The 26,643-nt window shown below is 36.0% G+C and overlaps 1 protein-coding gene across 1 annotated transcript in view; it reads right to left on the reverse strand.

Annotated features, from left to right (window-relative positions):
- The window catches only part of PRSS12 (serine protease 12), a 77,395-nt gene that overhangs the window by 21,005 nt on the left and 29,747 nt on the right, over positions 1 to 26,643 (reverse strand). The window contains exons 5-9 of the mRNA XM_032401089.1: positions 22,815 to 22,993; positions 20,896 to 21,037; positions 15,059 to 15,255; positions 9,774 to 9,915; positions 1,388 to 1,593 (exon numbers count right to left, since the gene is read on the reverse strand). Coding sequence (XP_032256980.1) covers positions 1,388 to 1,593; positions 9,774 to 9,915; positions 15,059 to 15,255; positions 20,896 to 21,037; positions 22,815 to 22,993 — 866 coding nt within the window. The remainder of the gene's footprint in view (positions 1 to 1,387; positions 1,594 to 9,773; positions 9,916 to 15,058; positions 15,256 to 20,895; positions 21,038 to 22,814; positions 22,994 to 26,643) is intronic.

The raw sequence follows: 26,643 nt of genomic DNA on the forward strand, positions 1-26,643 counted from the left end.
TCTACTGCTTCAGAAATTTGACATAATACAAATAATTATATATTCAATTTTTAACTGTAGTTTAAATTATTGAAGGGAATTTAATAAGTTAAGTTATAATTAATACTTATATATAAGTATACTATTTAATAATATTAAATATATTAATATGATTTGATAAGCTGGGAAACTCCTCAGACAGTGAAGAATCATATTAACAGCATCCAATTTATTTTTGCATTGTCTTTAGCAATTAAAAGATGTTAGCAAATGAGAATGCTCAAATATAGACACCTAATTTTCAGAAAGTCCAGTGCATCAAAACTATGAACTTTCAATACACATAAAGAGGTGATTTTTCTTTTCATAAAATGTAACCATAGTTTTCTACAAAATATCTACTTTTTTATTCACTTAAAACAGTAGTTGTTTCATAAAAGTTACTCTCAGCTTTCAAGGACCTTTTCTAAGTATAAAACATCTATTACTGTATTATACTGGAAGATTATTTCTCATTTTCCTTAATGTTTTTAAATTTCAGAGAATAAACTCTACAAAAGATAATTCTCTTTTTGCAATTACTTTTATTTTTTTATTTATTTTTTTTTTTTAAGATTTTATTTATTTATTTGAGAGAGAGAGAACGAGAGACAGAGAGCATGAGAAGGAGGAGGGTCAGAGGGAGAAGCAGACTCCCTGCCGAGCAGGGAGCCCGATGCGGGACTCGATCCCGGGACTCCAGGATCATGACCTGAGCCGAAGGCAGTCGCTTAACCAACTGAGCCACCCAGGCGCCCCTTTTTGCAATTACTTTTAAATTTACCCTGGTTGTTTAAAATATTAGTAAGAGTGGAAGTTCCTTTCTGTGATTCATCTTTAAATGTTCATTTTTTGGGGAGTGCCTGGGTGGCGCCGTCAGTTAAGCCTCTCACTCTTGATTTCGGTTCAGGTCATGATCTCAGGGTGGTTAGGATCGAGCCCGACATTGGTCTCCACACTGAGCATGGAGCCTGCTTGAGATTCCCTCTCTCCCTCTGCCTCTCCCCACCCTCACCCCCTTTAAAAAAATTCATTTTTTCTTTCTTTTTATGAAGTAAATGTCAATTCTAAGTCTTCAAGGATACCAACAAGTTTGACAGTTTTATTACATCCAGAGAAAGAATGGTACAGAAACGGCTGAGAATGTCAGAAGGGCATGATGCCAAATCCTGTAAGTCCACTCCTGTCCCTGAACTCTGCTGCCCATGTAAGCCCCATCCAGTCAAGTTTGTCAGGAACCACTGCCCCTAAACATGAACGCAGATTACATAGAGTCTTATGGAAGGAGATTTTTGTCGTCAAAGTACTGCTTATACTAATGAAGTGAAAATTACTCTTTGACTTGTATAGGCCCCAGTAGATGACTTACCTTTGTTACTGTTACCTGTTGCCTTCTTGCTAAGATAATCACAAATGACTCCTGCATCTTCGCTGTGGCGACAGTTATGCCTCCCAATATCTTGTTTGATGCATTCAGCCAGGGACCTCTCGTTTCCTGTGCACTTCACATTGTCCACGTGGATGGGTCCTTTTCCTTCCCCAAAATAAGCCATGGTCCTTGCTCTGGCAGGGCCCCTGGGAACAGAGCATTCTTGAGGATGTGGAGAACCAGACGATTGTACATTTGAATACATCACGACAGTCTCATTCGATTAACTCTTAAATATTAAAATTCGCATCTATGTGTGCCAAAAAATATTAACTTCATGACTCTGTCAAAAAAAAAAGCTTAAAAGAGGTAATAACTATACCTCCTCTGTCTTCCTACCCCAGAGCTTCCTTATTGTATCAGTTAGTTTGCCTCTCATTTAGCTTCTGCTGAGAAAATTACATTTAATCGCATGTCAGAAATCCATGATAGTCTTAAACTCTAGTTTAAGCAGGAAAAAAATCATCTCAAAGTGTTCTTATAGAGCATAACACTCTTTTAAAGTTGGTTAAAACTGCCAACAAAATTATGAGGTTAAATAATAGCCTAGGGAGCTAAAAATTTCAAAGCCTACTTTAGAAGTAAAAAAAGTCTAATTTTTAACAGAGAAAGACAAAACCCGGGATCACAAATAGAAGGAAGACTTATTTTGGTATGTTAGTTTGATGTTGTTTGTTTTTAAATACACAGTACTTCTTTTTAAATATCCAAATACAAAAGCTTTTTTAAAGAAGTATTTCAAACTAATGGCCATATTCAAAACTCAATTCCTGATAAATTAATGGCAAAGTTTTAAATTCTGAATTACAGGGAAATTATCCTTATAACCTCAAGTTAGGGAAAGACTTATTAAACAAGACATAGATGATATACTTTAAAATTAAAGGACTAATAAACTCAATAAGAATTAAGAATGCTACTTCACTAAAAACCACCCTAAGGAAAGGTAAAAGATAAAAGGTTGATGCATATATTTGTAATACATACTTATAAATATATTTGTTGGTGAATACATCCAATAGAGGGGACTATCATACCAAAAAAAAAAAAAGAATTCTCAAAATTCATTAAATTTTTTTTTAAAAAAACCTAACAACCCAAAAGAAAAAGAGGCAAAAGACAGGTTTTAAATTAAAAGAAACTGACTCATTAAAAATGACAATTTGGACCAGATTTCTCACATCAAAATATATTCTACTTAACTAAGATAAAGTTATTATAATTTCCTTATACTTATGCAGGAACTCTAGCAAAGTCATTTATTGATATGAATTCTCTGAGAAATTCATTTGAATGACTCCTTTCAGTGATGAGACCTGGCCTCACATGCTTATGGTTGGCAGCTCATTTACTTCAAAACTGGTACAGCTAACTAGTAACTGCTACTCTGAAATAAATTGCAAATAAAAATAAGATATAACCCATTATAAATTTTTACAGTCATGGAAGACCCCTGTGCCCAAACAGATGACTCTTAATGGTACTCTTAGAGTAAATCTTTTTTAATATGAAACCTATGTATTAATTATAGAAGTAATAAATGCTTATTATATCAAATTTACAAAATAAAAGTATAAAAAATACTTTTTTATACTCAACAACACACTGCTAGCATTTGGGTATATTCCCTTCCTGTACATATTTATGGGGAAAATACTAACTATAATTTTTACTGGTTAAAAAAAATTCATTGTACACATTAGTGGATCTCAAATTTCAGAGTACTTAAAAGGCCACTTGGGTTGATTCTGAGTTGAGTGTGTCACCAGCGGGACTTAGCAACCTATTTTTTTAATAAGCCCTACATGATTCCTATCCAGGAAGTTCTGCATCAAACTTTAACATAGGGGCTCCTGGGTGGCTCAGTCCAGTAAGTGCCTGACTCTTGATTTCAGCTCATGATCTCAGGGTCCTGAGATCGAGCCCCGCCTCAGACTTTGCACTCATCATGGAGTCTTCTTGAGATTCTCTCTCCCTCTGCCTCTGCACAAGCCCCCACCGCCCCACACATGCACACTCGCGTGCTCGCTCTCTCTCAAAATAAATAAAATCTCCTTAAAAGAAAAACTTTAACATAGAAAAATTAGAGTTTTTTTTCCCTACTGCTGCACATTTACTTTTAAAATTCAAGACTTTTTACAGTTTTAGATATACAGTTAAATACAAGTCTTTGTGGATAGCTTAGATTTCTTTCCAGAAGTAGAATTTTTGTTCAACAGGTATAAACATTTTTTTAAGGTTCTGGATATATATTGCCGAATACAGGGCAAGTCTTTGGAAAGCAAATACATATAATTAAAATGTGATTATTTAAAGAACAGAGTTTTTTCTGTTTTATTTTGTGTATCATTTTTCTGTCTGGAATTTTTTCCGTTTAGTGTTAGTAAAGGATCTAGCTTGATTTTTGTCCCTAAGTTCATTGTCCTAATAACCTTTCCTATTGATTTGAAAGGCTTTTTAATTTAATTATTTATCATAATTACATGTACATAAGCCATTTCCTAGTCCCCAACCTTGGCAACACATTTAAATTACCTCTGGAAACTTTTAAAATATAGCAAAACCTGAACCCACCTAACGTCAATTAAAGTAGAATCCACAGGAATGGGGCTGGGCATGGGTAATATTTTTTTTTAACTCTCAGCGTTATTTTAATTGTACAACCAAGGTTGCTAAGCCCTGGTGCACTTAGTGCCATGGACTTCTTGCCTGTTCCTGTGCCAATACCACAGGGATATGATTTCAGATGAACCCAGAAATCAAGTCTCTCTCCCCACCACCCCCCCAAATACACCAAGAAAAATAAGAGATTTTTATGAGGCCAGCATTTAATGGATAGATTAATTTCTATTTTGTCTTCCCACTCAGCATTGTGGTGTTTTATTTATTAGCTCTTCTACCTTTAGTAAAGATTTACTTTTTTTCACATAGGTCTCAATTCTTGTGATTATTCCTAGTCATTTCTTTGTTTGTTTTTTTTGTTTGTTTTTGTACTTCCTAAATGATACTTTTTTCTTTTTATTTTTTACCTAGCTTATAGGAGCTGTTACCTTTTAAACATATTCATATTTACATGATTACATAAATCAACACTAGTTCTAGTGTCTTTCCCATCGATTCTCTGGTGTTATTGAGGTGGAATACCTTATTATCCATGTAACAATTCTGACTTCCTTTTCAATACTGATAGCTCAATGCTTAATGATAGTTGGATCTTCAGACAGTACTGAGTCAATGCAGTAATAGCAGGTACCCTTGTTTGTTCCTATTTGATGACTATGATATAAAGCTAAGGTATTCTAAGCTTCCTAATCGATATAAGGAAGGAATGATGATTTTTAAAATATAACTTTACACCATTACTCACTGGTCATATTTATTTTCATTTATAGATGACACACTGGAATACATTAATTGAATACCTCACTATGAACCATTCTTTTATTCTTGCAATAGACTCCCATTTGTTTAAATTTGTTTAAATACACCATTCAATTAAATTTGCTAATATTTTATTTAAATTTTTGTATGTAGCTTCATTAGACGGGGTACAGTTTTCTGTGTGTGTGTGTGTGTGTGTGTGTGTGTGTGTGTGTGTACTTAGACTGTCTAGTCTTGAAATCAATTTATATTAGCCTCATTAAATGAATGAAAAGATCTTCATCTTTTTCTCACTCTGCAACAATTTATATAACTTGGGACTTATCTGAATTGAAGATTGGTGAAAACTCTTGAGCAAAAAAATCAGTCATTTCTTCCATGATCATTAATCTTTTTGAAAGCTTTTCTATCAATTTTCATAATTATATTTTTGTTGAAAATGTGGTTTCCCAGATAATTGTCCATTTCATCTAGATTTCCAAATTTATTAGCTAAAAGTAATTCACAGTACTCTTCTACAATTTTTTTAACCTTTGTGTATCTGTGCTCATATTCCTTTTCTTTCCTCCAATGTTTACTTGTATTCTCTCTCCTTTTTCTGAGTCACAATTGCCACAGATTGCTTATTTTAGTAATCATTTTTTAAAAGATTTGATTTATTTATTTGAGAGAGAGAGCATGAGCAAGGGATGAGGCAGAGGGAGAGTGAGAAGCAGGCTCCCCGGTGAGCAGGGAGCCTGACATGGGACTGGATCCCAGGACCCTGAGATCATGACCTGAGCCCAAGGTAGATGCCTAACCAACTGAGCCACCCAGGCACCCCTTTAGTAATCATTTTTAAAAATAGCAATAATTGCTGATAATATGGATGTGTAATGTAATGCAATTTGAAATTCAAATAGGCATAATTTGAAGAAAATAAAAAATAACATTCTGAAGTTAAAATCCCAGGTGATTCCCATGAGTTTGGGAAGTGAGGATGAGTGGAGGTAAAAAGTAAAAAATAGTATGCTAAATGTTTTGATATTTTTCAGCAAGGGAAACTTACAGATAATAATTTTTGAAATTGGTAAGAAAATGTGCCAGTATGTTTGCTAAAAATTTAAAGACAACTTCTAGTAAAACAGTAAGAATGCTGAAAGTCCAACCACTAGAGAAAGAATGACAATAGAAAATTGGGTTGCTTGCAAATAAAAAAACAGAAGGTTACACAAAGAACAGACAAAAAAGCATGATAAATACCATAGAAGTAGATGACAGGTAGAAGTAAACATAGAAAACAAAATCAGACTCATTAAATAAAACAAAGGATGATTTCTTAGAAATTTATCAATTTACACACTAAAAGAATGTACCATTTTAGATACATCGACAGATAGAAATTAGAGAACATTTAAACTAATAAAAGTGCATGATTAAATAAAGACACTCTCAACAATATAGTGGAGTCTAAAAAAATTTCCTGTGACTTTTTTTTTAACAGTTAAGGACTGTGTCATCTTTAGAAAAAGGGGAAGAGAATTCCCACTGGGCTATAGGCATGCAATAATTCACAGCAGACAGTTTCAAAGAGACAATAGACTACAGTACATTAGTTAGTCTTTAAACTGGGTGTTAAGTGCTCCTAGGAGTAGAGGATGACTTTCTCGGGGCTATATGGGCTTTAAAGGAATCAGTATTCAGATCCTCAAATTACATGTGTATTCGCACCTAAAACTGGTCTTGCTGAAATCAATATCAACTTCTCTTTCAAAATTTTCCTTCTCCTACTACACAAAAGAAAGACGTATTTTTTACTCATCCCAAATCCTACCACGATGCATTGCTCCAAGATTTAAAAGCCTCTCAAGTGGACAAAAGAACAGTTCAAAATATATGATAGCAAGAAGCCTCCTTTAACCAAGCACCATAAACCCAACCCATCAATCTAAGTTAGAAATGGGAGCTTTAGTCAGCTTTTATTTCCTATATTTAATAATTATTTCTCAAATTTCTGTTTTTGTTGTCTTTAATCAGTTGTGTACTAGAAATCATAAAATCCAGAGAGGAACCTGTCAGAAGGATTAATTTCTCTCTTGCTCTCTCCATGTGTGTCCACCCACATACACATACACACACATACTTACTTAAGTGTGTATATATATATATAATATATATTACATATATATGTATATACACATATACACACATTTTTTAAAGCATAATAACATTAGGATTCTGTGAAGAAGGAAAATTTTAAATATAATTTCAAGGAGAAAAAGGAACTATATAAAATTTCTGAAGGTCAAAGAAGAGCATTTTCCTATATTTTTTTTTTAAGATTTTATTTATTTATTTGACAGAGAGACACAGCAAAAGAGGGAACACAAGCAGGGGGAGTGGGAGAGGGAGAAGCAGGCTTCCTGCGGAGCAGGCAGCCCAATGCGGGGCTCGATCCCAGGACTCTGGGATCATGACCCGAGCCCAAGGCAGATGCCTAACGACTGAGCCACCCAGGCGCCTCTCCTGTATCTTTTAAATAGATGACAGAGAGCATCAAGTCACTATGATACTGATATTCCATTGGATTATAATTTAGAGTGATATAACAGTTCTACTTTTAAATGTCATACACAAATATGCAAGAAATTAAATCCTTTGCATCAATTTAATTATAAGATAAAAACTAGATATACTTAATTTTAGGTCTCTAATAACTCAGTAGGAACACACTATTTTGTAGATTCTTTTAAGGGATACTACAATAAATATGCAGTTCAATAACAATGTCATCTTGAAAACATATACTAATGGATTCAAACAAAGTTCAAATAGAATGGAATTTCCATCACAGTTATTTAGTCTATCTTAACAAGTGTAACTGATAGCAACACATTCTCTCTCAGCCCTCTAAAAATAATATGCTCCTATGCTAGACTTTGTCTGATATTATGTAACATGTAATACATAATTAAATAATGCCTTTTACTTTCTGTTTACTCTAAGCATATCCTACATTAGTTACCATTTATGTTTCCTGGTTTTTATTACTTCATTTTTGTTTCTCCCATTGTGGAAATGCTTTCTAATGCTACTTTGATTCTCTGTATTTCCAAGGATGAAGCCTCACATATAATATAGCTGACTGGGGGACAGATCTCTGGAACTCCTATTAATAAGACCCAAACCTGTTGATAGCTTAAAAGTTTTCTGGATTGGTTTCTACAAACAAATGCCTTATTAAAGATTTTTAACAATTCAAAGTAGACCTAGGGGAAAAACATCTACTCATGTTCTTACATGAAATCCATTTCCCCTAGTGGGAAATTATAAAAACATTTAAGTATGTTTAGATTGAACAAATATCCAAATGATTCTCATGTAAATATTTTTAGATGGTAAATTACAGATTGTGCACTAGAAGATGATTATCCAATTTGTTATAATAACATTAAATTACTGATTTACTTAAGAGACTTTTTTTTTTTAAGATTTTATTTATTTATTTGTCAGAGAGAACACAAGCAGAGGGTGAAGCAGGCCTCCTGCAGAGCAGGGAGCCCGACGCGGGGCTCCATCCCAGGACCCTGGGATCATGACCTGAGCCGACGGAAGACGCTTAACGACTGAGCCACACAGGCACCCCTAAAGATATATTTTAAAATCCAAACCAATATTAGTAACTATTACGAGCTCGTCAATTTATGCATATTCGTTTAAATTGCATAACCTCTAAACTGTAACATGTTCCATATATTTGCAGCTGCCAAATCAATACTCACAGTGTTTTCACAGTCATTTGCAGACATGTCAAAGCCTCAAAACATGTGCATTGCCCAGTTGAGGTCTCACAAGAAGATAATCTGCTTATTTATTTCAGCTCTCAAACTGAAACAAGAGTCCTTTTCCCAGTCTGTTTGGTGCCATGTTTTTCCACACTAACTCGTGCCTCAGTGAAGCCTATCTACCACCTTATTTTCTCCAGAAAGCACATCACGGCCTTCTTGCACTCAGGAATGCTGGATAGCACTTGAGCACTGTGTGTCACCGGCATTTAAATAGTGAAATCATCGGGGTGCCTGGGTGGCTCAGTCGTTAAGCGTCTGCCTTCAGCTCAGGTCATGATCCCAGGGTCCTGGGATTGAGCCCCGCATCGGGCTCCCTGCTCGGCGGGAAGCCTGCTTCTCCCTCTCCCGCTCCCCCTGCTTGTGTTCCTGCTCTCGCTATCTCGCTCTCTGTCAGATAAATAAAATCTTTAAAATAAATAAATAAATAGTGAAATCATCAATTTTTTTAAGCCGAAAAATTCAAAAAAAAAAGATACTAACAGACCAAAATGTTCAACTCTTTGCAAGTTTGAAAGCTAAAAGAAGAAGGCAGAGCATCCCCTTGTTCAACCTTAACTCTAGAAGCGATGGCTCAGTATTTGCTAATACAGTGACTTTAGAGAGTGTAACTACTGTGAATAAGGAGAACCAACCCCAATTTCAATAATTCCAGAGTCTCTTAGAAAGGCTACAGTGTTGAAACCTAACTCACAGAGAAAAGGTTACCACCTGTGCCTGATACAAGCAGTATTATGAATAGTCAAGAATTATTAGACCATTTGCTATTAGATAAAAGCTCCATTTTTTTTTTTTTTTTTTGAGTAAGCTCTAGGCCCAGCATGGGGCTTGAACTGGGGACCCTGAGATCAGGAGTTGCATGCTCTCCCAACTGAGCCAGCCATGTGCCCCAAAAGCTGTATTTCTTATGTAACAGTGTATATTGCTTTTGGGAAAATAGAAAAATTTAAGTAGACTCTCCTTAGTATTTCTTAATAATTTGGAATCAAGCCAGCATGCTGCCAGTATTTCCAATTGATTCACAGAAATTATTTTTAGGTAAGAAATAATTCATTAGAACAAACCTAAAAAGTCAGAAATGCTCATCAAGTAACCATCCCAAATAATTCAGTTTTTCTTACTTGTAGCCAAGCTGACGACAGATCACAGTTGCATCCTTATCAGTCCAGCCATCATCACAAATGGTTCCCCACTGGCCATTGATGAACACCTCCACTCGTCCTTCCTTCTTATTTTCTCCATCCATCAGTCTGATAGGAAAACCTAAGTCATGATTTGAAAGTATTAGAAAAGCCAAAACAGAAAACTGATGTTAAAGTATGAGAGACTTTATAAAATACAATTCATTTTTGTATCAACTATAAAATCAGCTGGGTAATACAAGAGAGAGTGAGAAAAAAGAGGTATTAATAAAAAACTGTATCCACTTTTGCAATATCTTTTGAAGCCTTGGGGTCAGAGTACTCACTTGCTCAACTATGAATGCCCAGCACTTGGAACAGTGCCTCACATACAGAGGACATGCAGTAGCTGTTTGATGAATGAATGAATGAATGACGAATGAATGATTAGCACTGCAAAATTGTGAATGGTCTTATTTTATTACCATTAACTTCTAAATAATAAAAGATATTTCCTTAGAGTTGTTTTTGTTTCACATCTGCTCATTTATCCTTGAACATAGCTAGAAATTTATACTCCAAAGCTGAGATTTCTTGGCATTCCTGGATAACTTGAATGTGTAGGGGAAAAAAAAGAAAGGAAGGCAGCTAACAAGGACAATTTACATTTCAGCCTTCCTATTTACTCCAAAAGAAGGGCTTAAGGCATAAAAATTACTAAGATTACAAAGAGATGCTATGTACAGTATGGTGAATATAGTTAATAATGCTATATTTCATATCTGAAAGTTGCTGAGAGTAGATCTTAAAAGTTCTTAACACAAGAAAAAAAATTTTTGTATGTAATTTTATGTAAGGTGATGGGTGTTAATCAGACTTATTGTGGCGATCATTTCACAATGTATACAAGTATCGAATCATTATGTTGTACACCTGAAACTAATATTATATGTTCATTATACCTCAGTTTTTTTAAATGCTGAAGCTAAAAAATAAAAGTAATAAAAATTTTTTAAAATGTCATTCTGTTTTTTTAAAAAGTTGAGAAACTGATCTCTTTCAAATTGAGGTTTATCTAAGTTATGCAAATGAAGTCATTTGTAGAATTTTACATATCTCTATCAACACCAATATATATGGTACTATTTAACTGAAAGCCCTCACTGCACCTTGCATACTGTCCTGGGTTGAACTGTGAGGTCATTAGGGTAGGCCCTAATCCACTATGACTGATGTCCTTATAAAAAGGGACGATTTGGACACTGAGATACACAGAGGGAAGACTATGTGAAGAGGCACAGGGAGAAGCCGGCCATCTATAAGACAAGGAGAGGGGCGCCTGGATGGCTCGGTCGTTAAGCGTCTGCCTTCGGCTCAGGCCATGATCTCAGGGTCCTGGGATGGAGCCCCATGTCAGGGTCCCTGCTCAGCGGGAAGCCTGCTTCTCCCTCTCCCACTCCCCCTGCTTGTGTTCCCTCTCTCGCTGTGTCTCTCTGTCAAATGAATAAATAAAATCTTTAAAAAAAATAAATAAATAAGACAAGGAGAAAGGCCTAGAACAGAGCCTTCCCTCTTAGCCTCAGAAGGAACCAAACCTGATGGCCCCTTGGTTTTGGACTCCAGAAATGTAAGACAACATATACCTGTTGTTAAGCCATCCACTGTGTGGTGCTTTGTTACAGCAGCCTAAGCAAACTAATACCCTTCAGATTACGTAGTTACTAGAAGGGTCTCCAGCTTCACGGCCCCTGAGATTTACTGATAAGGATTTAGGGAAGACCATGAAGCAAGCTGAAATCAGCAGAACTAAGGAGGTGAAGTAAGCAGCTAAAGAACAAAATATCATTTCTGTTTAAACCAGCATATGAAATTACTAGATTGACATTTGTTTACTGACAGAAAATACTGTTGGCAACGTGGCCATGTCCTACTTTGATTCTTCTGATCCATTTTTATACTTTTCCATCTCTCTTTGTTATCGCCCGAGTTGTTGGCTCTTTAATTTCTGTCCCTGTCATACTGACTTTGTGGGACAGGCATCATAGTAGAATCAATAAAGCAAAGTCAAAATCAACAAATGTTTATGGAGTGCCTACTCTATGCACTGCTTACGTTAGCTAAAAAACTTGGGGTTTTAGCCATGGCACAAAACACAGTATACTTGAAACTTCACATTTCTTATTAATGTATCTGAAAGTTTGGAGTCTTTTTTAAAAGGAATAAGGTGTAAAGTGATCCTCAAACTAAAAAACCCAAAAAAGGTGAAATTCTTTTCTTAAAGTTCTTAATTTTTACATTTTTGGATGTTTGGTCCAAAATTAAGAAAACATGTGCACATGGAATGAGATCTCCACATTCCATTCTAGGCATTCTGTGGGCAGTTTTTCATATACCATAAAAATAAAAATGATAAAGTGTTTTTAAAACCTCAGGTGCATGCTTTGTATAAATAATGCATGCAGTATTTCTGAACCTAATTTCAGCCCTTCATTTTACAAAATCGTTGGATTTTCAATGCTTGAAGGGAAAATTGGATGACAATTTAGGATGATATTCTATCAACACCACCTTACTGTTTAAGTTCTTTTTGTTATGGTAGCAATAATATACGTTTTATTTCTAAAATCTTAAATATAAAATGCTTGGGAAAACTAAATAGTACTATGGGTATACAGTATCTTAAATTATACATAATTTAATTATATATTTCAAACTTGGACCTCCAGTAGAGTTTTATTTTAATTTTCCTGTAACATTGATTTAATACATTATTCTAGAAAATAATATTTTTCTAGAAGATAAAATTTAGCTTAAGGTAAAGTCAAAATTTTATACTGTAAAATTGGGTAAAAGACCATCTCACTGTGAATGAAATCTCTCTAGGATTTAATACTCTGAAATTTACAATTGGTGCAATATTGGGGCATCTGGCTGGCTCATTCGGAAGAGCATGCAACTCTTAATCTGGGGGTCATGAGTTTGAGCCCCATGTTGGGTGTAGAGATAAAAAACAACAATTAGTGCAAGATTAAAATGAGAAATCCACACACTGTCCCACAAATTTCCCCCAATTCACATAGGTATTAACTGCATTCTTACTAGAATTACTTTTATTGAATTAGAATATTGCTTTTGAGCATTCCATTTACCACACACCCAAATATAAAAAGTGCCTATTGAACAATTATTAATTTTGAGGACTTCAATTCACATCTACAGTTAAGGTCCACAAGTTACCTTTCAAATACTTGAAAACAGTAATAGTCCAACAGCTCATTACTACAGTGCCAAAGAAGTAAAAAATCAATTGTTTTTAAAATGCTGTTTTTATATTACTATTCCATGATTTCCTTCTCTAAGCTTCTGTTTTAAATATGCAGTCCTTTTTGATAAGTGGGAAAGTAATGATCTCTTTGGATGAATCAGTGGTAATATGATTCTATTCCAAAAGTATATCTGGCTCAGACATAACGTTCTTCAGACAAATGAATAGTTAATAGACGTATTACGGAAATTAGGACCAAAGACATTTATAAAAACGATCACATGTTTTATTAATAATTATCATCCTCAGCTTTTTAAATTTTTAAAATATATATCTAGAATCCTAGAATTAAAGATTTGCAGGGGAACTGGAAAAATTTGTTGCCTGACCATGTGCATGCATTTAACCACACAGGCCTTCAGAGAACTCCGATTATAATATTTTGTATAGTATTTAGAGTACTTCATCACCTGGAGTACTGATGCAGTGTGCCTGAGCAGATCACTTCATGATCCAAATACCTGCTACCTGGGGCCAAGGGTATCCATGTCTAGTAAACAGGTCCTATCTCCCCCAGCTACATACAATCACTCATCACATAATCCTGGGAGGATCAGAAATCCCCCAGAAGAAGAAAGGAACAAAAAAGGAGGACAAAGGAAAAGCAAAATTGAAAGTATGACCTGTAAGGAGTGGAGTAAAATGTTGTATTTCTACTTGGTACAATGTTAGATTAGTGCAGTGAGTCACCATGATCTCACAGATTAGAGTACAATGAGGAATCAACTATATACTTTGATAAACTTAAGTATACAATACAGCTAATACTGTGGGATTCAACAAGTTTTGTTATTTTATAATGTGAAGATTAAAGCTTCACAGTCTCAAAATAGGATGATACAAAAGGGGTTGATACAACTCTGAGGGCGAAAAGTAAAGACCACTTGTGATTATTTTAACATCTATTCACCAAAAAAACTATGTGTTTAGATATATAATGGAGCCGTGGTAGTCTTGGCAAGTCTTTTTAATATCTCCCTCTATATTTTTCATTCATAATTATTCTGCCATCCTCAAAAGATGTTAAGATGTTAACAACAGTCAGATGTTAAGTCTGTCAAGGACATGTAGTTGCTCTCTGCTCACAAAAGGACCTTTACCCACAAATATTTCCAGACTGTTAGATGAGCTAGTTACTTTTTATCTGACTACAAATCTAACGAAATTTGGAATGGGGGAATAGTAAAGGACACAGATGGATTTCTAGAGTAACAGGATATCTTAGAAAGACGAATGGGTTATTTACTCCAATAAATCCTTTCAGGAGGGCGCCTGGGTGGCTCAGTTGGTTAAGCGATCATGATCAGGTCATGATCCTGGAGTACTGGGTTCGAGTCCCGCATCAGGCTCCCTGCTCGGCAGGGAGTCTGCTTCTCCCTCTGACCCTCCCCCCCTCATGCTCTCTCTCTATCTCATTCTCTCTCAAATGAATAAATAAAATCTTTAAAAAAAAAAAAATCCTTTCAGGAACCCACTGAGAAACCTGAAAGATCTAGCTTAGTACAGAGCAATAAAGGCTGGTGACCAATGACTGGCAAGGCCTCGAGACTAAAGAAGAAATAAATGATGGGGGATAGGAGAGAGAGCTATTGTTTTGTTGCAATTTGTTAAAATCCTGTCCCAAATTGGTCATTAGAATTCAAGGTGAATGAGAATCAGAACAGGTGACCAACGAGGGGAGGAATGGACACCACAGTGTCTTTATTCCACCTTTCAGATACATGTGATTATAAAGATTTTTAGTGAGAAACTTAAGCTTCTACATAAAGAACAATAACTTGAGGAATAGAAATTTTATAACATTGGTGGGAAGACTGAAAAGTTTATTTAGAGCATTATAGAAAATTGACTAAAAAAAAAAAAAGGCCAAAGCTGAGAAATGCTTCCCATTCCAGACCAGTGGATAGAGGTGCAGTGGCTATTGAATTATGGATACTCCAAAGCTGTGGCCAGTCCTCACCCAGAGATAGTCTGTATCCATTGCCACCAGGGTAGCAGGTGATACCAACATCTTCCCGATGGCTGCAGTCGTGCCTTCCCCACTGCCTCCGGGAACACTGAACGAAACTGGACTCCTTTCCCGAGCAGCTGACGTCATCCAACCAGATGGGCCCTGTGCTTTCTTCAAAGTGGTTTGCAGGGGATTGTCTGCCGTATCTGTGGCAGTAAAAGGAACATCATGCATAGAACTGCTGTCTCTTGTTTCAAGGAACCACAAATCATAAAACAAACAACCTAATTAAACATCATGACTCTAGAGGATAAGTGTTTCTTCTTTCTCTTATCTGAAGGACACAGTTCCAGGGCGCCTGGGTGGCTCAGTCAGTTAAATGTCTGCCTTCGGCTCAGGCCATGATCCCAGGGTCCTGGGATCCAGCCCTGCGTTGAGCTCCCTGCTCAGCAGGAAGCCTGCTTCTCCCTCTCCCTCTGCCCCTCCCCCCGCTCGTTCTCTCTTTCTCTCTCTCAAATAAATAAATAAATCTAAAAAATATAAATAAAACTCTGAAGGACACAGTTCTAAGAGCTGTGTTCACCCCATCACACATTTCGATCATCTTAACAATTTTCGATTGATTCCACAGGTACCTAATGGATAATTAATCCTTCTTCCCATTCATTCTTGTGTTTTGGTTACAATTTAACTCACCAACCAGAGAGAATTCCTGACAATGGAAATAACACCATGAACCATGAAATTAGAACAGTTGTCTTATACCAGCCTCTCAAGAGCAACCTGAGCTCACCTGATTTCATCAGCTTCTCTAGACTTCTTTGGTATCATCTCTTCCAAAATAAAAACTGTATATTAGTTCAGTGATTCCTCAAGCACTACACCCAATCCATGATCAGACTTGGATTTCGGCCCACCAAAATCAGAATAACGGTGATGCTCTTCGCTTTTCATAAGGTTACATAAATCTGATTTTTAAAATTTTTATAAATTATATTTGAGTTCTAATTGACTTTATTTGTAACAAAGCTCTACAAAAAAAATATAATTAATATATACATTATGGAAATAGGAAAGATCTGCAAAATAAAAAGTTGGTAACTAAGTCACAGTCTCAACTTTCATTCATCCTTCCCCAATTTTGTTTTTTGTTTTTTTTCTGTAAAACCCAAATCTCCAGAAATCACTGAGCTAAAAATTATTTAAGGGGTCTTTCAGAACTAAGTCACAGTCTCAACTTTCATTCATCCTTCCCCAATTTTGTTTTTTGTTTTTTTTTCTGTAAAACCCAAACCTCCAGAAATCACTGAGCTAAAAATTATTTAAGGGGTCTTTCAGTTCTAAGAGTCTAAGTAATTAAACTCTTACTCATAAAATTTTATATCAGTCACTTCCTTCACTAAATGTTTTTATTATTTCTGTATAAAGAATATGAAGAGATCTTTCTTTCTGGCATGAATTTTCCCAGTTACTTTCCTGTGCACTTATTTATTACATTTATTTAAGAAAATGAACATTTTAATAAATTAAAACAGTGCAACTTTTAATTATTCTAAGATTTCCATTTTGCTGACTAATCAAATCTTAGCAAGAAAAAAATTATCCTAAACCTCATATTGCTACCACTTTGATCTTACACCATTTTTCTACAAAATGCATCAATCTGATTACTCTCTGTCCATATCAACTATATAACAGATAACAAGAGGTCATTTTACTTTGGGATTTCATTTGTAACAAGAAACCCAGAGTTCACCCCTTCCTCAGTTCAAAACGGTACTGTTTTAGAAATTCCTCTGTAAACCAAAAAGTAAATGTGGGCCATGCCTATTCTACCTTCTAACACAATCATTTAGAACTTTTAACAAATATTAGTGAGAACATTTTTAAAACCATTAAGTTCTGATACTCTGTATATACAAGAAAAACTGAATATATTTGTGAAACAAAATCAATAAAATATGGAGAAAAACTATCACTCCATTGTTTTTATTAATAAGGAAAAATATGAATATAGTAACTAATAGTATTTATGAATCTTTCTAAATCTATGAAAACGGAATACAGTTCTCAGGCCTAACAGAGATTCACGGAAAGATGAAATAGCATTTATTAAGTAATTCTTATTAATTAAATATTAATATCTCTTTGGCTGCCATGTCACACCCCTTGACACAATAATTATAAATGCACTGCCCACGAAAATCCAAAATATTGGGCAATAACATGTATTTATATCTTCATGATATCATTGTTTATAACAGGAAAATTGAACTAACCTAAATATTAAGTAAATTATGGTATGAACATTCAATGGACATTATGTTGTCATTAAAAATTATGACTATAGGGGCGCCTGGGTGGCTCAGTCATTAAGCGTCTGCCTTCGGCCTCAGGTCGTGATCCCAGGGTCCTGGAATCGGGCTCCCTGCTCAGCAGGAAGCCTGCTTTTCCCTCTCCCACTCCCCCTGCTTGTGTTCCTTCTCTTGCTGTGTCTCTCTCTCTCTGTCAAATAAATAAATAAAATCTTTAAAAAAAAATTATGACTGTAGTAATATAAAGGTAAGAAATATGGATAGAAAAAGTACATACTATTAGAGCTGTTATTAAATTATACACACAAGGTATAATAATAATAGTATTCTAAGAATGGGAAAATTATGGATAGTTCTTAATTTTTATTTTCCAAACTCTAATATTTTATACTACTTTTACAAATTTAAAAATATGTTTAAACATGATCATACCTAGCTTGGATGAAAGTATATTTTTAAGGTTTAGTGAATATTTGCAATTAGTTCTATCTCAAGCATGGAATAATTTTTCCAATTTTTTCAAGCTTGAGACAATTAATTCAAACATGACGGAGAAATATGAAAAACAAGAAAGAATGGGCATTCATGGGCTTCATTCAAATAGTAGCTAAAAGGCATCATTTGCAGTTACTTCAACCAACTGAGGTCTTTACTCTGGAATGCAGTATGTGTGTGACACGAAATACACGGCCCAAAGCGTGATACGAGCTTTCACGAGTCAGGTCAAGGGTGAGTTCGAAAGGTCATCTCATGACAAGAAGGCCGTTTTTCTCAAGTAAAAGTGGTAATTATCATCACATTTGAGAAAGGGAATAATGTAATACCAAAGCATTTGACACTGGACTACCCTGCAATTTTAGACACAATGATGTCAGAACTAACAACATCTAATAGAAGTGATGCGTCAGAATAAGACGAGCATTCGAAGCATATGGTCTTACTTGAATAGACACAAAGAAATTTAAAAGTCATCCCCTGGCTCTAACCAATTACTCAAAGAAGAAAGGTGGTGACAGGAAAGGTAATGAGATAAATAACAAGATACGGTTATTCATCATCATAGAAAATATTTTTTTAATTGGGGTTTTTTTGTTCTTCCATATATAGAGAGGTGAATAGGTAGGTAGGTAGACAGAGGTAGACAGATGACAGAGAACATGTATTGTTAGTATTATAGATATTACAAGTAAGGGTTACAAAAGGAGAATTTTAAAAATATAATTTGGAGCCACAGCAATCAGACAACAAAAAGAAATCAAAGGCATCCAAATTGGCAAAGAAGAAGTCAAACTCTCACTATTTGCAGATGATATGATACTTTATGTGGAAAATCCCAAAGACTCCACCCCAAAACTGCTAGAACTCATACAGGAATTCAGTCAAGTGGCAGGATATAAAATCAATGCACAGAAGTCAGTGGCATTCCTATACACCAACAACAAGTCAGAAGAAAGAGAAATTAAGGAGTCGATCCCATTTACAATTGCACCCAAAACAATAAGATACCTAGGAATAAATCTAACCAAAGAGGCAAAGGATCTGTACTCAGAAAACTATAAAATACTCATGAAAGAAATTGAGGAAGACACAAAGAAATGGAAAAACGTTCCATGCTCATGGATTGGAAGAACAAATATTGTGAAGATGTCAATCCTACCTAGAGCAATCTACACATTCAATGCAATCCCCATCAAAATACCATCCACTTTCTTCAAAGAAATGGAACAAATAATCCTAAAATTTGTATGGAACCAGAAAAGACCCCGCATAGCCAGAGGAATGTTGAAAAAGAAAAGCAAAGCCGGCGGCATCACAATTCCAGACTTCCAGCTCTACTACAAAGCTGTCATCATCAAGACAGTATGGTACTGGCACAAAAACAGACACATAGATCAATGGAACAGAATAGAGAGCCCAGAAATGGACCCTCAACTTTATGGTCAACTAATCTTTGACAAAGCAGGAAAGAATGTCCAATGGAAAAAAGACAGTCTCTTCAACAAATGGTGTTGGGAAAATTGGACAGCCACATGCAGAAGAATGAAACTGGACCATTTCCTTACACCACACACAAAAATAGACTCCAAATGGTTGAAAGACCTCAATGTGAGACAGGAGTCCATCAAAATCCTAAAGGAGAACACAGGCAGCAACCTCTTCGACCTCAGCCGCAGCAACTTCTTCCTAGAAACATCGCCAAAGGCAAGGGAAGCAAGGGCAAAAATGAACTATTGGGACTTCATCAAGATAAAAAGCTTTTGCAAAGCAAAGGAAACAGTCAACAAAACCAAAAGACAACTGACAGAATGGGAGAAGATATTTGCAAATGACATATCAGATAAAGGGCTAGTATCCAAAATCTATAAAGAACTCATCAAACTCAACACCAAAAGAACAAAGAATCCAATCAAGAAATGGGCAGAAGACATGAACAGACATTTCTCCAAAGAAGACATCCAAATGGCCAACAGACACATGGAAAAGTGTTCAATATCGCTCGGCATCAGGGAAATCCAAATCAAAACCTCAATGAGATACCACCTCACACCAGTCAGAATGGCTAAAATTAACAAGTCAGGAAATGACAGATGTTGGCGGGGATGCGGAGAAAGGGGAACCCTCCTACACTGTTGGTGGGAATGCAAGCTGGTGCAGCCACTCTGGAAAACAGTATGGAGGTTCCTCAAAAAGTTGAAAATAGAGCTACCATATGATCCAGCAATTGCACTATTGGGTATTTACCCCAAAGATACAAAAGTAGGGACCCGAAAGGCTACGTGCACCCCGATGTTTATAGCAGCAATGTCCACAATAGCCAAACTGTGGAAAGAGCCAAGATGTCCATCAACAGATGAATGGATAAAGAAGATGTGGTATATATATGCAATGGAATATTATGCAGCCATCAAAAGGAATAAGATCTTGCCATTTGCAACGACGTGGATGGAACTGGAGGGTATTATGCTGAGCGAAATAAGTCAAACAGAGAAAGACATGTATCATATGACCTCACTGATATGAGGAATTCTTAATCTCAGGAAACAAACTGAGGGTTGCTGGAGTGGGGGGTGGGGTGGGAGGGATGGGGTGACTGGGTGATGGACACTGGGGAGGGTATGTGTTCTGGAAAGCGCTGTGAATTGTGCAGGACTGTTGAATCTCAGATCTGTACCTCTGAAACAAATAATGCAATATATGTTAAGAAAGAAAAAAAGAAGAAGAATGTAGCAGGAGGGGAAGAATGAAGGGGGGGAAATCGGAGGGGGAGAAGAACCATGAGAGACGATGGACTCTGAAAAACAAACTGGGGGTTCTAGAGGGGAGGGGGTTGGGAGGATGGGTTAGCCTGGTGATGGGTATTGAGGAGGGCACATTCTGCATGGAGCACTGGGTGTTATGCACAAACAATGAATCATGGAACACTATATCTAAAACTAATGATGTAATGTATGGGGATTAACATAACAATAAAAAAATTAAAAAAAAAAAATATAATTTGGCATTTAGCTGCCTCATATCAATGGGCCTTACTTAAATCCCAGCTGCCGGCAAACCACATATGTATTCAGCTCAGTCCAGCCATCATCACAGACAGTCCCCCACTGTCCCCGGTAATACACCTCCAGGTGGCCCTCGTGGCTGCCTTTACCACCTCCAAGTCTGATGACCCCATCTGTGGTAAGAAGGAGACACAGGGACTAAGCAAATCAATGATCAAAAACAGGGAGAACAACATTTTAACTTCACTAGAATTATCACCCCTTCAGGTCTCTCTCTAGGCTTTTTGTTAAACTTATTTTGGGACGGTGCTCAATGATCTGAGGTCATTGGATTGTTTCTGAAGTGTGACAAAACACATATCTGTCCTAACAAAATATTATTTTCTTCTTATTTGTGCTATTTCCTGAGTAGAAAAATATATTCTGATATAATTCCAAAGTAGTTATTTAGATTTCTCCAGATTAAACAAATATTTGGGAAATTTCTTGTAGCTTCAATCTTGGTAAGTATGAGAAATACTAGTCATTTACATTTAAAAAATAAGAAAACAGTAACTTGGAAATAGTTCAAAATTTTAACTGCAAATGAAAAAATACTGAAATATGAAGACAGAAAAAGCTATTCTGGTTAAAGTGTGATCTATCATGTCAATGCACTTATTATTAGGCATTCATAAATTATAAAAGCTAGAGTACATGTCTCGCTTTTGTTCTTTTATTGATAATACAGATCTGAATTTGAAGCTTATGAGTTCAATGAATAATTAATTCCCATAGAACCCTGTTAAGAGCTTCTAAGCAGATATACAATAAATTTATCCCCCAACAAGTGGATTTAAAAGCCTTTCCCATGCAAAATAATACAAACATCCCCAAATGAAACATATAAATAATCCTGGGTAAAGGTCTTACTTTCATGATTCTCTGGGATCTTTAAAGTAAATGGTCTCTTAGCAACACAATCACTTCTTAATGTAACACTTTATAGTCTGCAAAACACTGGTACACATTTTACCTCATCTGACCATCACAGTAACACTACAAGACTTTACTCATTTGAAAGAGGAGGAAATGGAGACCCAAGAAGATGATGTGCTCTGGTTTAAATCTGGCATAAATTTTATATTTCTATCGTATATAAACGTGTTATTCTGCTAATAAATAAAAACAACATCATGTATAGAACTATGTAAATAAAAAGGTATAACTTCAGCATTTCATGGGCCCTCTGAAGTTTTTATTTTGGTTTTTTCAAGAGAGATTAAAACCCGAACTTTTTTCTTTAAGTTCTTTTTACCATAGAAACAATGCGTTTGTGATGACCTGACTTCTCGTCTGTCCTTTTCCCTCTTCTTCCCACAAAACATATAAGTACATACACACGCACTCATTTGTACTCAGACATGCCCTTCTTATAACATATGAGACACATCCAGACAAGTGTGCTACAATTTGGAATAGTCAGAGAATTGAGCACAGCCAAGTTAACTTGGTTCCTTTACTGGTGTGCTTTAACCAACAATCCCATCAATACAGTTTCACTAGCTATAAACACATTCTGAGAGTCAAGGCAGGTCAATAAATAAACGGACTTAAGTATATACCTAATAATGTGAAATTTATCACTGCACACTGATTTTGATTATTGGGCACTATATATTACAAAAAGTTATATGTTCTAAAACATATTTATATGTTTTAACATTTTTATATGTTATAAAAAAAGTGAAAAATTCAGAAATATTTATGAACAAGGACATACCATGTTGATATACAATTTGTGTCAGTTGTTTGGTTTTTGTTTTTCATGAGTTGTTTTGTTTTTAGTTTTATTTGCAGGATTTACTGGCATGCTCATTTAGTTATATTATCTAAATTGAGGAGAAGAGAAGGTAAGCCCAGATGGTGCTGGGGGCAAGGGTTGGTAGATAAATGGGGTGAAACTCCTACCTGTTAGAGGGGTACAGGACACTCCAGCATCTTCTTTATGGTCACAGTTATGCTCTCCCCAGGAACTCTTTGGACATTGCTCAATAGAAAGCTCATTCCCAGTGCAGCGTACCTCATCCAACATTATTGGCCCAGAGCCTTCCCCAAAATACGCCTGATTCCATGCTTTGGCAATGCCACTGAACAAAGATAAGAATTCTGAATTAGACACCAAAAATTCGTCTGACAGAATTTCTTTTGCCCCAGGAAACGTATAACTATGATTAATCCATACTTCCCCTGACCAATTCACTCCACAGGTCATACATGACTTGCTGTACTCCTTTCTTGTTCCTTTGTTTGTTGCTTTTTCTATTTTTGTCCATCACAAATGTTTTAGACTGCAAGTTACCCCCCAATACTCACTCTCCTTTTCTTCATTAGCAACAGAACCTCTGATTTTTAGGAGGGCAATGGCTATCCTGAGTAAAGACCCCATTTCCCAGCCTCTTCTCCTTCCAGATGACTAGGTTTGTTTGTTTTAAAATATACATTACATAAAACTTACCATTTTAACCATTTTTAAGTGTACAGTTCAGGGGCACTAAGTACCTCCTCATTATTGTGCAACTATCACCACCAACCATCTCCAGAACTCTAGTCATCCTGAACTGAAACTCTGTACCCATTTGAGATGACTAAGTTTTGAACACAGATATTTAGGTAGGAGTGTTGTCGTGTATCACTTCCAGGAAGTATCCTTGTCCCACATCCTCCTGCCTGCTGACTGCAAGGCAGAGGTGATGCCCAGAGCTTGAGAAGCTATACTAGTCCATGAGGTGCCATACTAAGAATGAGGGAACTACAAGCAAGAAAAAGCCTGGGGCCTGATGATTGTGGAACCACTAGACTAGCCTGGAGCTGGCTACCTCTGGTCTCTCGAGAGACAAATAAACTCTCATCTTATTTAAGCCACTGTTACTTCCAGTTCTTTGTCACTCAGAGCCAAACATATTTCTAACTAAAACATCTCTCCACTCAAATTTATGTGTACTAAATTTACTTCTCCTACAATTCAAAGTGATCCCACATTCTAGAACCCCAGATTTCAGTGAAGAAGATCACAATTGACTGTCAAAATAATTAATAACTTCAGAAATTGCCATGTCAACCCCTTTTAGCCTTTTAATTTTTAGAGTAGAACATTCATATTTTTGGTTTGTTTTACAATGATGCTCCCCATTCAATATTCAATAATATTCCCCATTATTTTAGTTGCCTTTTTCTCGTAACTTTATAACTACCTTGAGAATTTACAACCAAAATATATCGAAGGGAAAAAAAAGTTTGCTAAATGATTATAATACTCCAGCAATAGCCAAGTCTTGGATAATCAACTTCCTGGTTAAAGAAGAACTTGTTTGACTAATTTTACTAGATACTATAGAAGTTTCTTTTAAGAGAACACATGTCTAAAACAAATCCCAAAACATTTGAAAGTTAAACCCTTTAACCATTAAAGCAAATACTTGTTCCATTACCACCTGACCCATTTTCTGTTTAAAATTCAGAGTTTGCAAGACGAAGGATAAAGGAATGTTTATAGGAGGAGGTGTGAAGCAGGGAGGAAAAGAAAAAGACGGTAGCTTATGCAAGATATTTTGTTGGAGTTAAAATTTTTAAATTCAGAATCCTCACACTTGAATCACTATCTAATATCTGTCATACAGGGAACTCTGAAAAGTCTGCCCCAACAAATATTAAGGATTAATATCTAGTGCTAATCAGACAAATGTGAAAGAAAAAAATATCCTAACACATGATATTATCAAATAATTTTGTGAGTGTATTTGTTTTACTAGGGGAAACATGACAGAACAAAAAGCCATTTCTACTCTTCCAGAAAGAAGGAATCAATGCTCAATTAATAGGATTTTTTAAATGAAGTTTCCAGTTGTTTCAATGTGTATCTGTGTCCCCACAGAAGAGTGTAATGGACATATATAAGTATTCATATATTACTGTCCATGTCAAAAAGCTTATTCTTTCTAAGCAGAATCTTTGAGGAAGAATAGTAGATGTGGAAACAGACCCTCGGGCTCAAATCTGGGCTCTATCTTTAACAAGTGAAACTGCCCTGGGGAAGTTACAAAAACATTCCAGGCATAAAATGCTTCTTTTGAGCATAGGGATGATAACCACTCCCTTGCAGGGTTATAAGAATTAAACTGATGCAAAGTAAGAACTCAATAAACGTTGGTCCCCTTTCCCTCCTGGCACTATCAAGAGCTTCCCCCTCATAGCTGATGAACAGCATATTTTTCACTGCTAAGCAATTGATCTAAAAACCATTTGGTATTTAGTTTAAACAACACAGTTTTTGTTCTCCCCGCTCCCCAAGTCAGGGGAATGGTGGGAAAGGGAGAATCAATGAAAAATCTCAACATTTTCTGGATTTAAGGTTGTAAATGTGTTTTACTCATTTATTTATTTTAAAATCATTTTTAAAAGAATATACTTATGGGAGTAATTTGTAGCTTATAAGATACCAGACAAATCTGTATTGTTTTTTATTAAGGATTACAAGATGATGGCCCAAAAGATCATTACTCTATGACTTACATCACTCAACTTGGTATTCCTGTGGCAGGGACATAGATCCTCAGAGGCCAACAATTTCAAGCGTTTTAGTGCACAGAGGCATTTTATCAAAAACAACTGTAATAGCCAAAACAATTTTTTTTCTAAAGACAGCATATATGCTCCCATAAAAATATGTTCTATACCAAAATGATCTTGCAATGGTAGTCTATAAGGCTGTGAATAAATTATCCTGTTTTAAGTTGCCCCTAGTAGAATAAATACCCCTTCCAAAAGACAATATTTTCATACAACATTCAGACTAAACTGAACAGGGGAACAGTGTGATACCCACTGGAAATAAAACTTTCAAGTCACATACCGATTGTGACTTAGTCCCGGAATTTGGAAGCCTGAATAACTGAACTGTACTGTGCTATTTTACTAAGTTTGGTTCAAACAAGAAGGGAAGCGCTTGGAATTGCGTTCCTGAGACCTGCTGCACCTTTGTGAGAAGGGAGAATCCAGGATGGGAGCAAAGAAGCCTTTGCTGGTGGCTCCTGAGCAGAGATCAGAGAACTACAGCCCAAGGGATAAATTCAGCACACCACCTGTTTTTATATGGTCCATGCGCTACGAGGGGCTTTTACATTTTATAAATGGTAGGGAAAAGAAATCAAATCAAGAATGTAATTTTTGACATGGGAAAATCCTATGAAATTCAAATTTCACTGTCCAGAAATAAGGTTTGATTGGAACAAAGACTCACTTATTCCCAACTTAGTGTCTGTGGCTGCTTTTGCACCACAAAGGCACAGCTGAGTAGTTGCAAAGTCCAAAGTACTTACTATCTGGCCCTTCACAGAAAAAGTTTGGTGACCCTTGCTCTAAAGGAAAGAGATTCATGAAAGCAAATATGGAAGCTGATTTAGAGAACACTGAAAGTTGCAGAACAGATGAGGGGGAGACAGGGTGACTGATGCAGGTCATGGAGAAGCCAGGAAGGAAAGCTTTGGAGGAAGGCCAATTAACAGCCTTCTTGGATCTTTGCCCTGGGATAAATGCCAGGAAAGAAAAAGACCCTACGTAAGAACATTTCAGTGGTTCACTGAGCCAGGATTAGGTGGTATAAGGAATATGGAAGAAGATAAAATTTGATCCCGAACTCATAACAGAAACAAAAAGGAAATTCCAGATGGTTTAAAGATCTAAATATTGAAAGGAAGAAAGAAAGAGAAAGAGAGAAAGAAAGCGAGAGAAAGAAAGAAAG

Source organism: Phoca vitulina, unplaced genomic scaffold, assembly GCF_004348235.1.
Source record: "Phoca vitulina isolate PV1807 unplaced genomic scaffold, GSC_HSeal_1.0 scaffold3, whole genome shotgun sequence".
In the NCBI taxonomy this organism is placed as follows: Eukaryota; Metazoa; Chordata; class Mammalia; order Carnivora; family Phocidae; genus Phoca; species Phoca vitulina.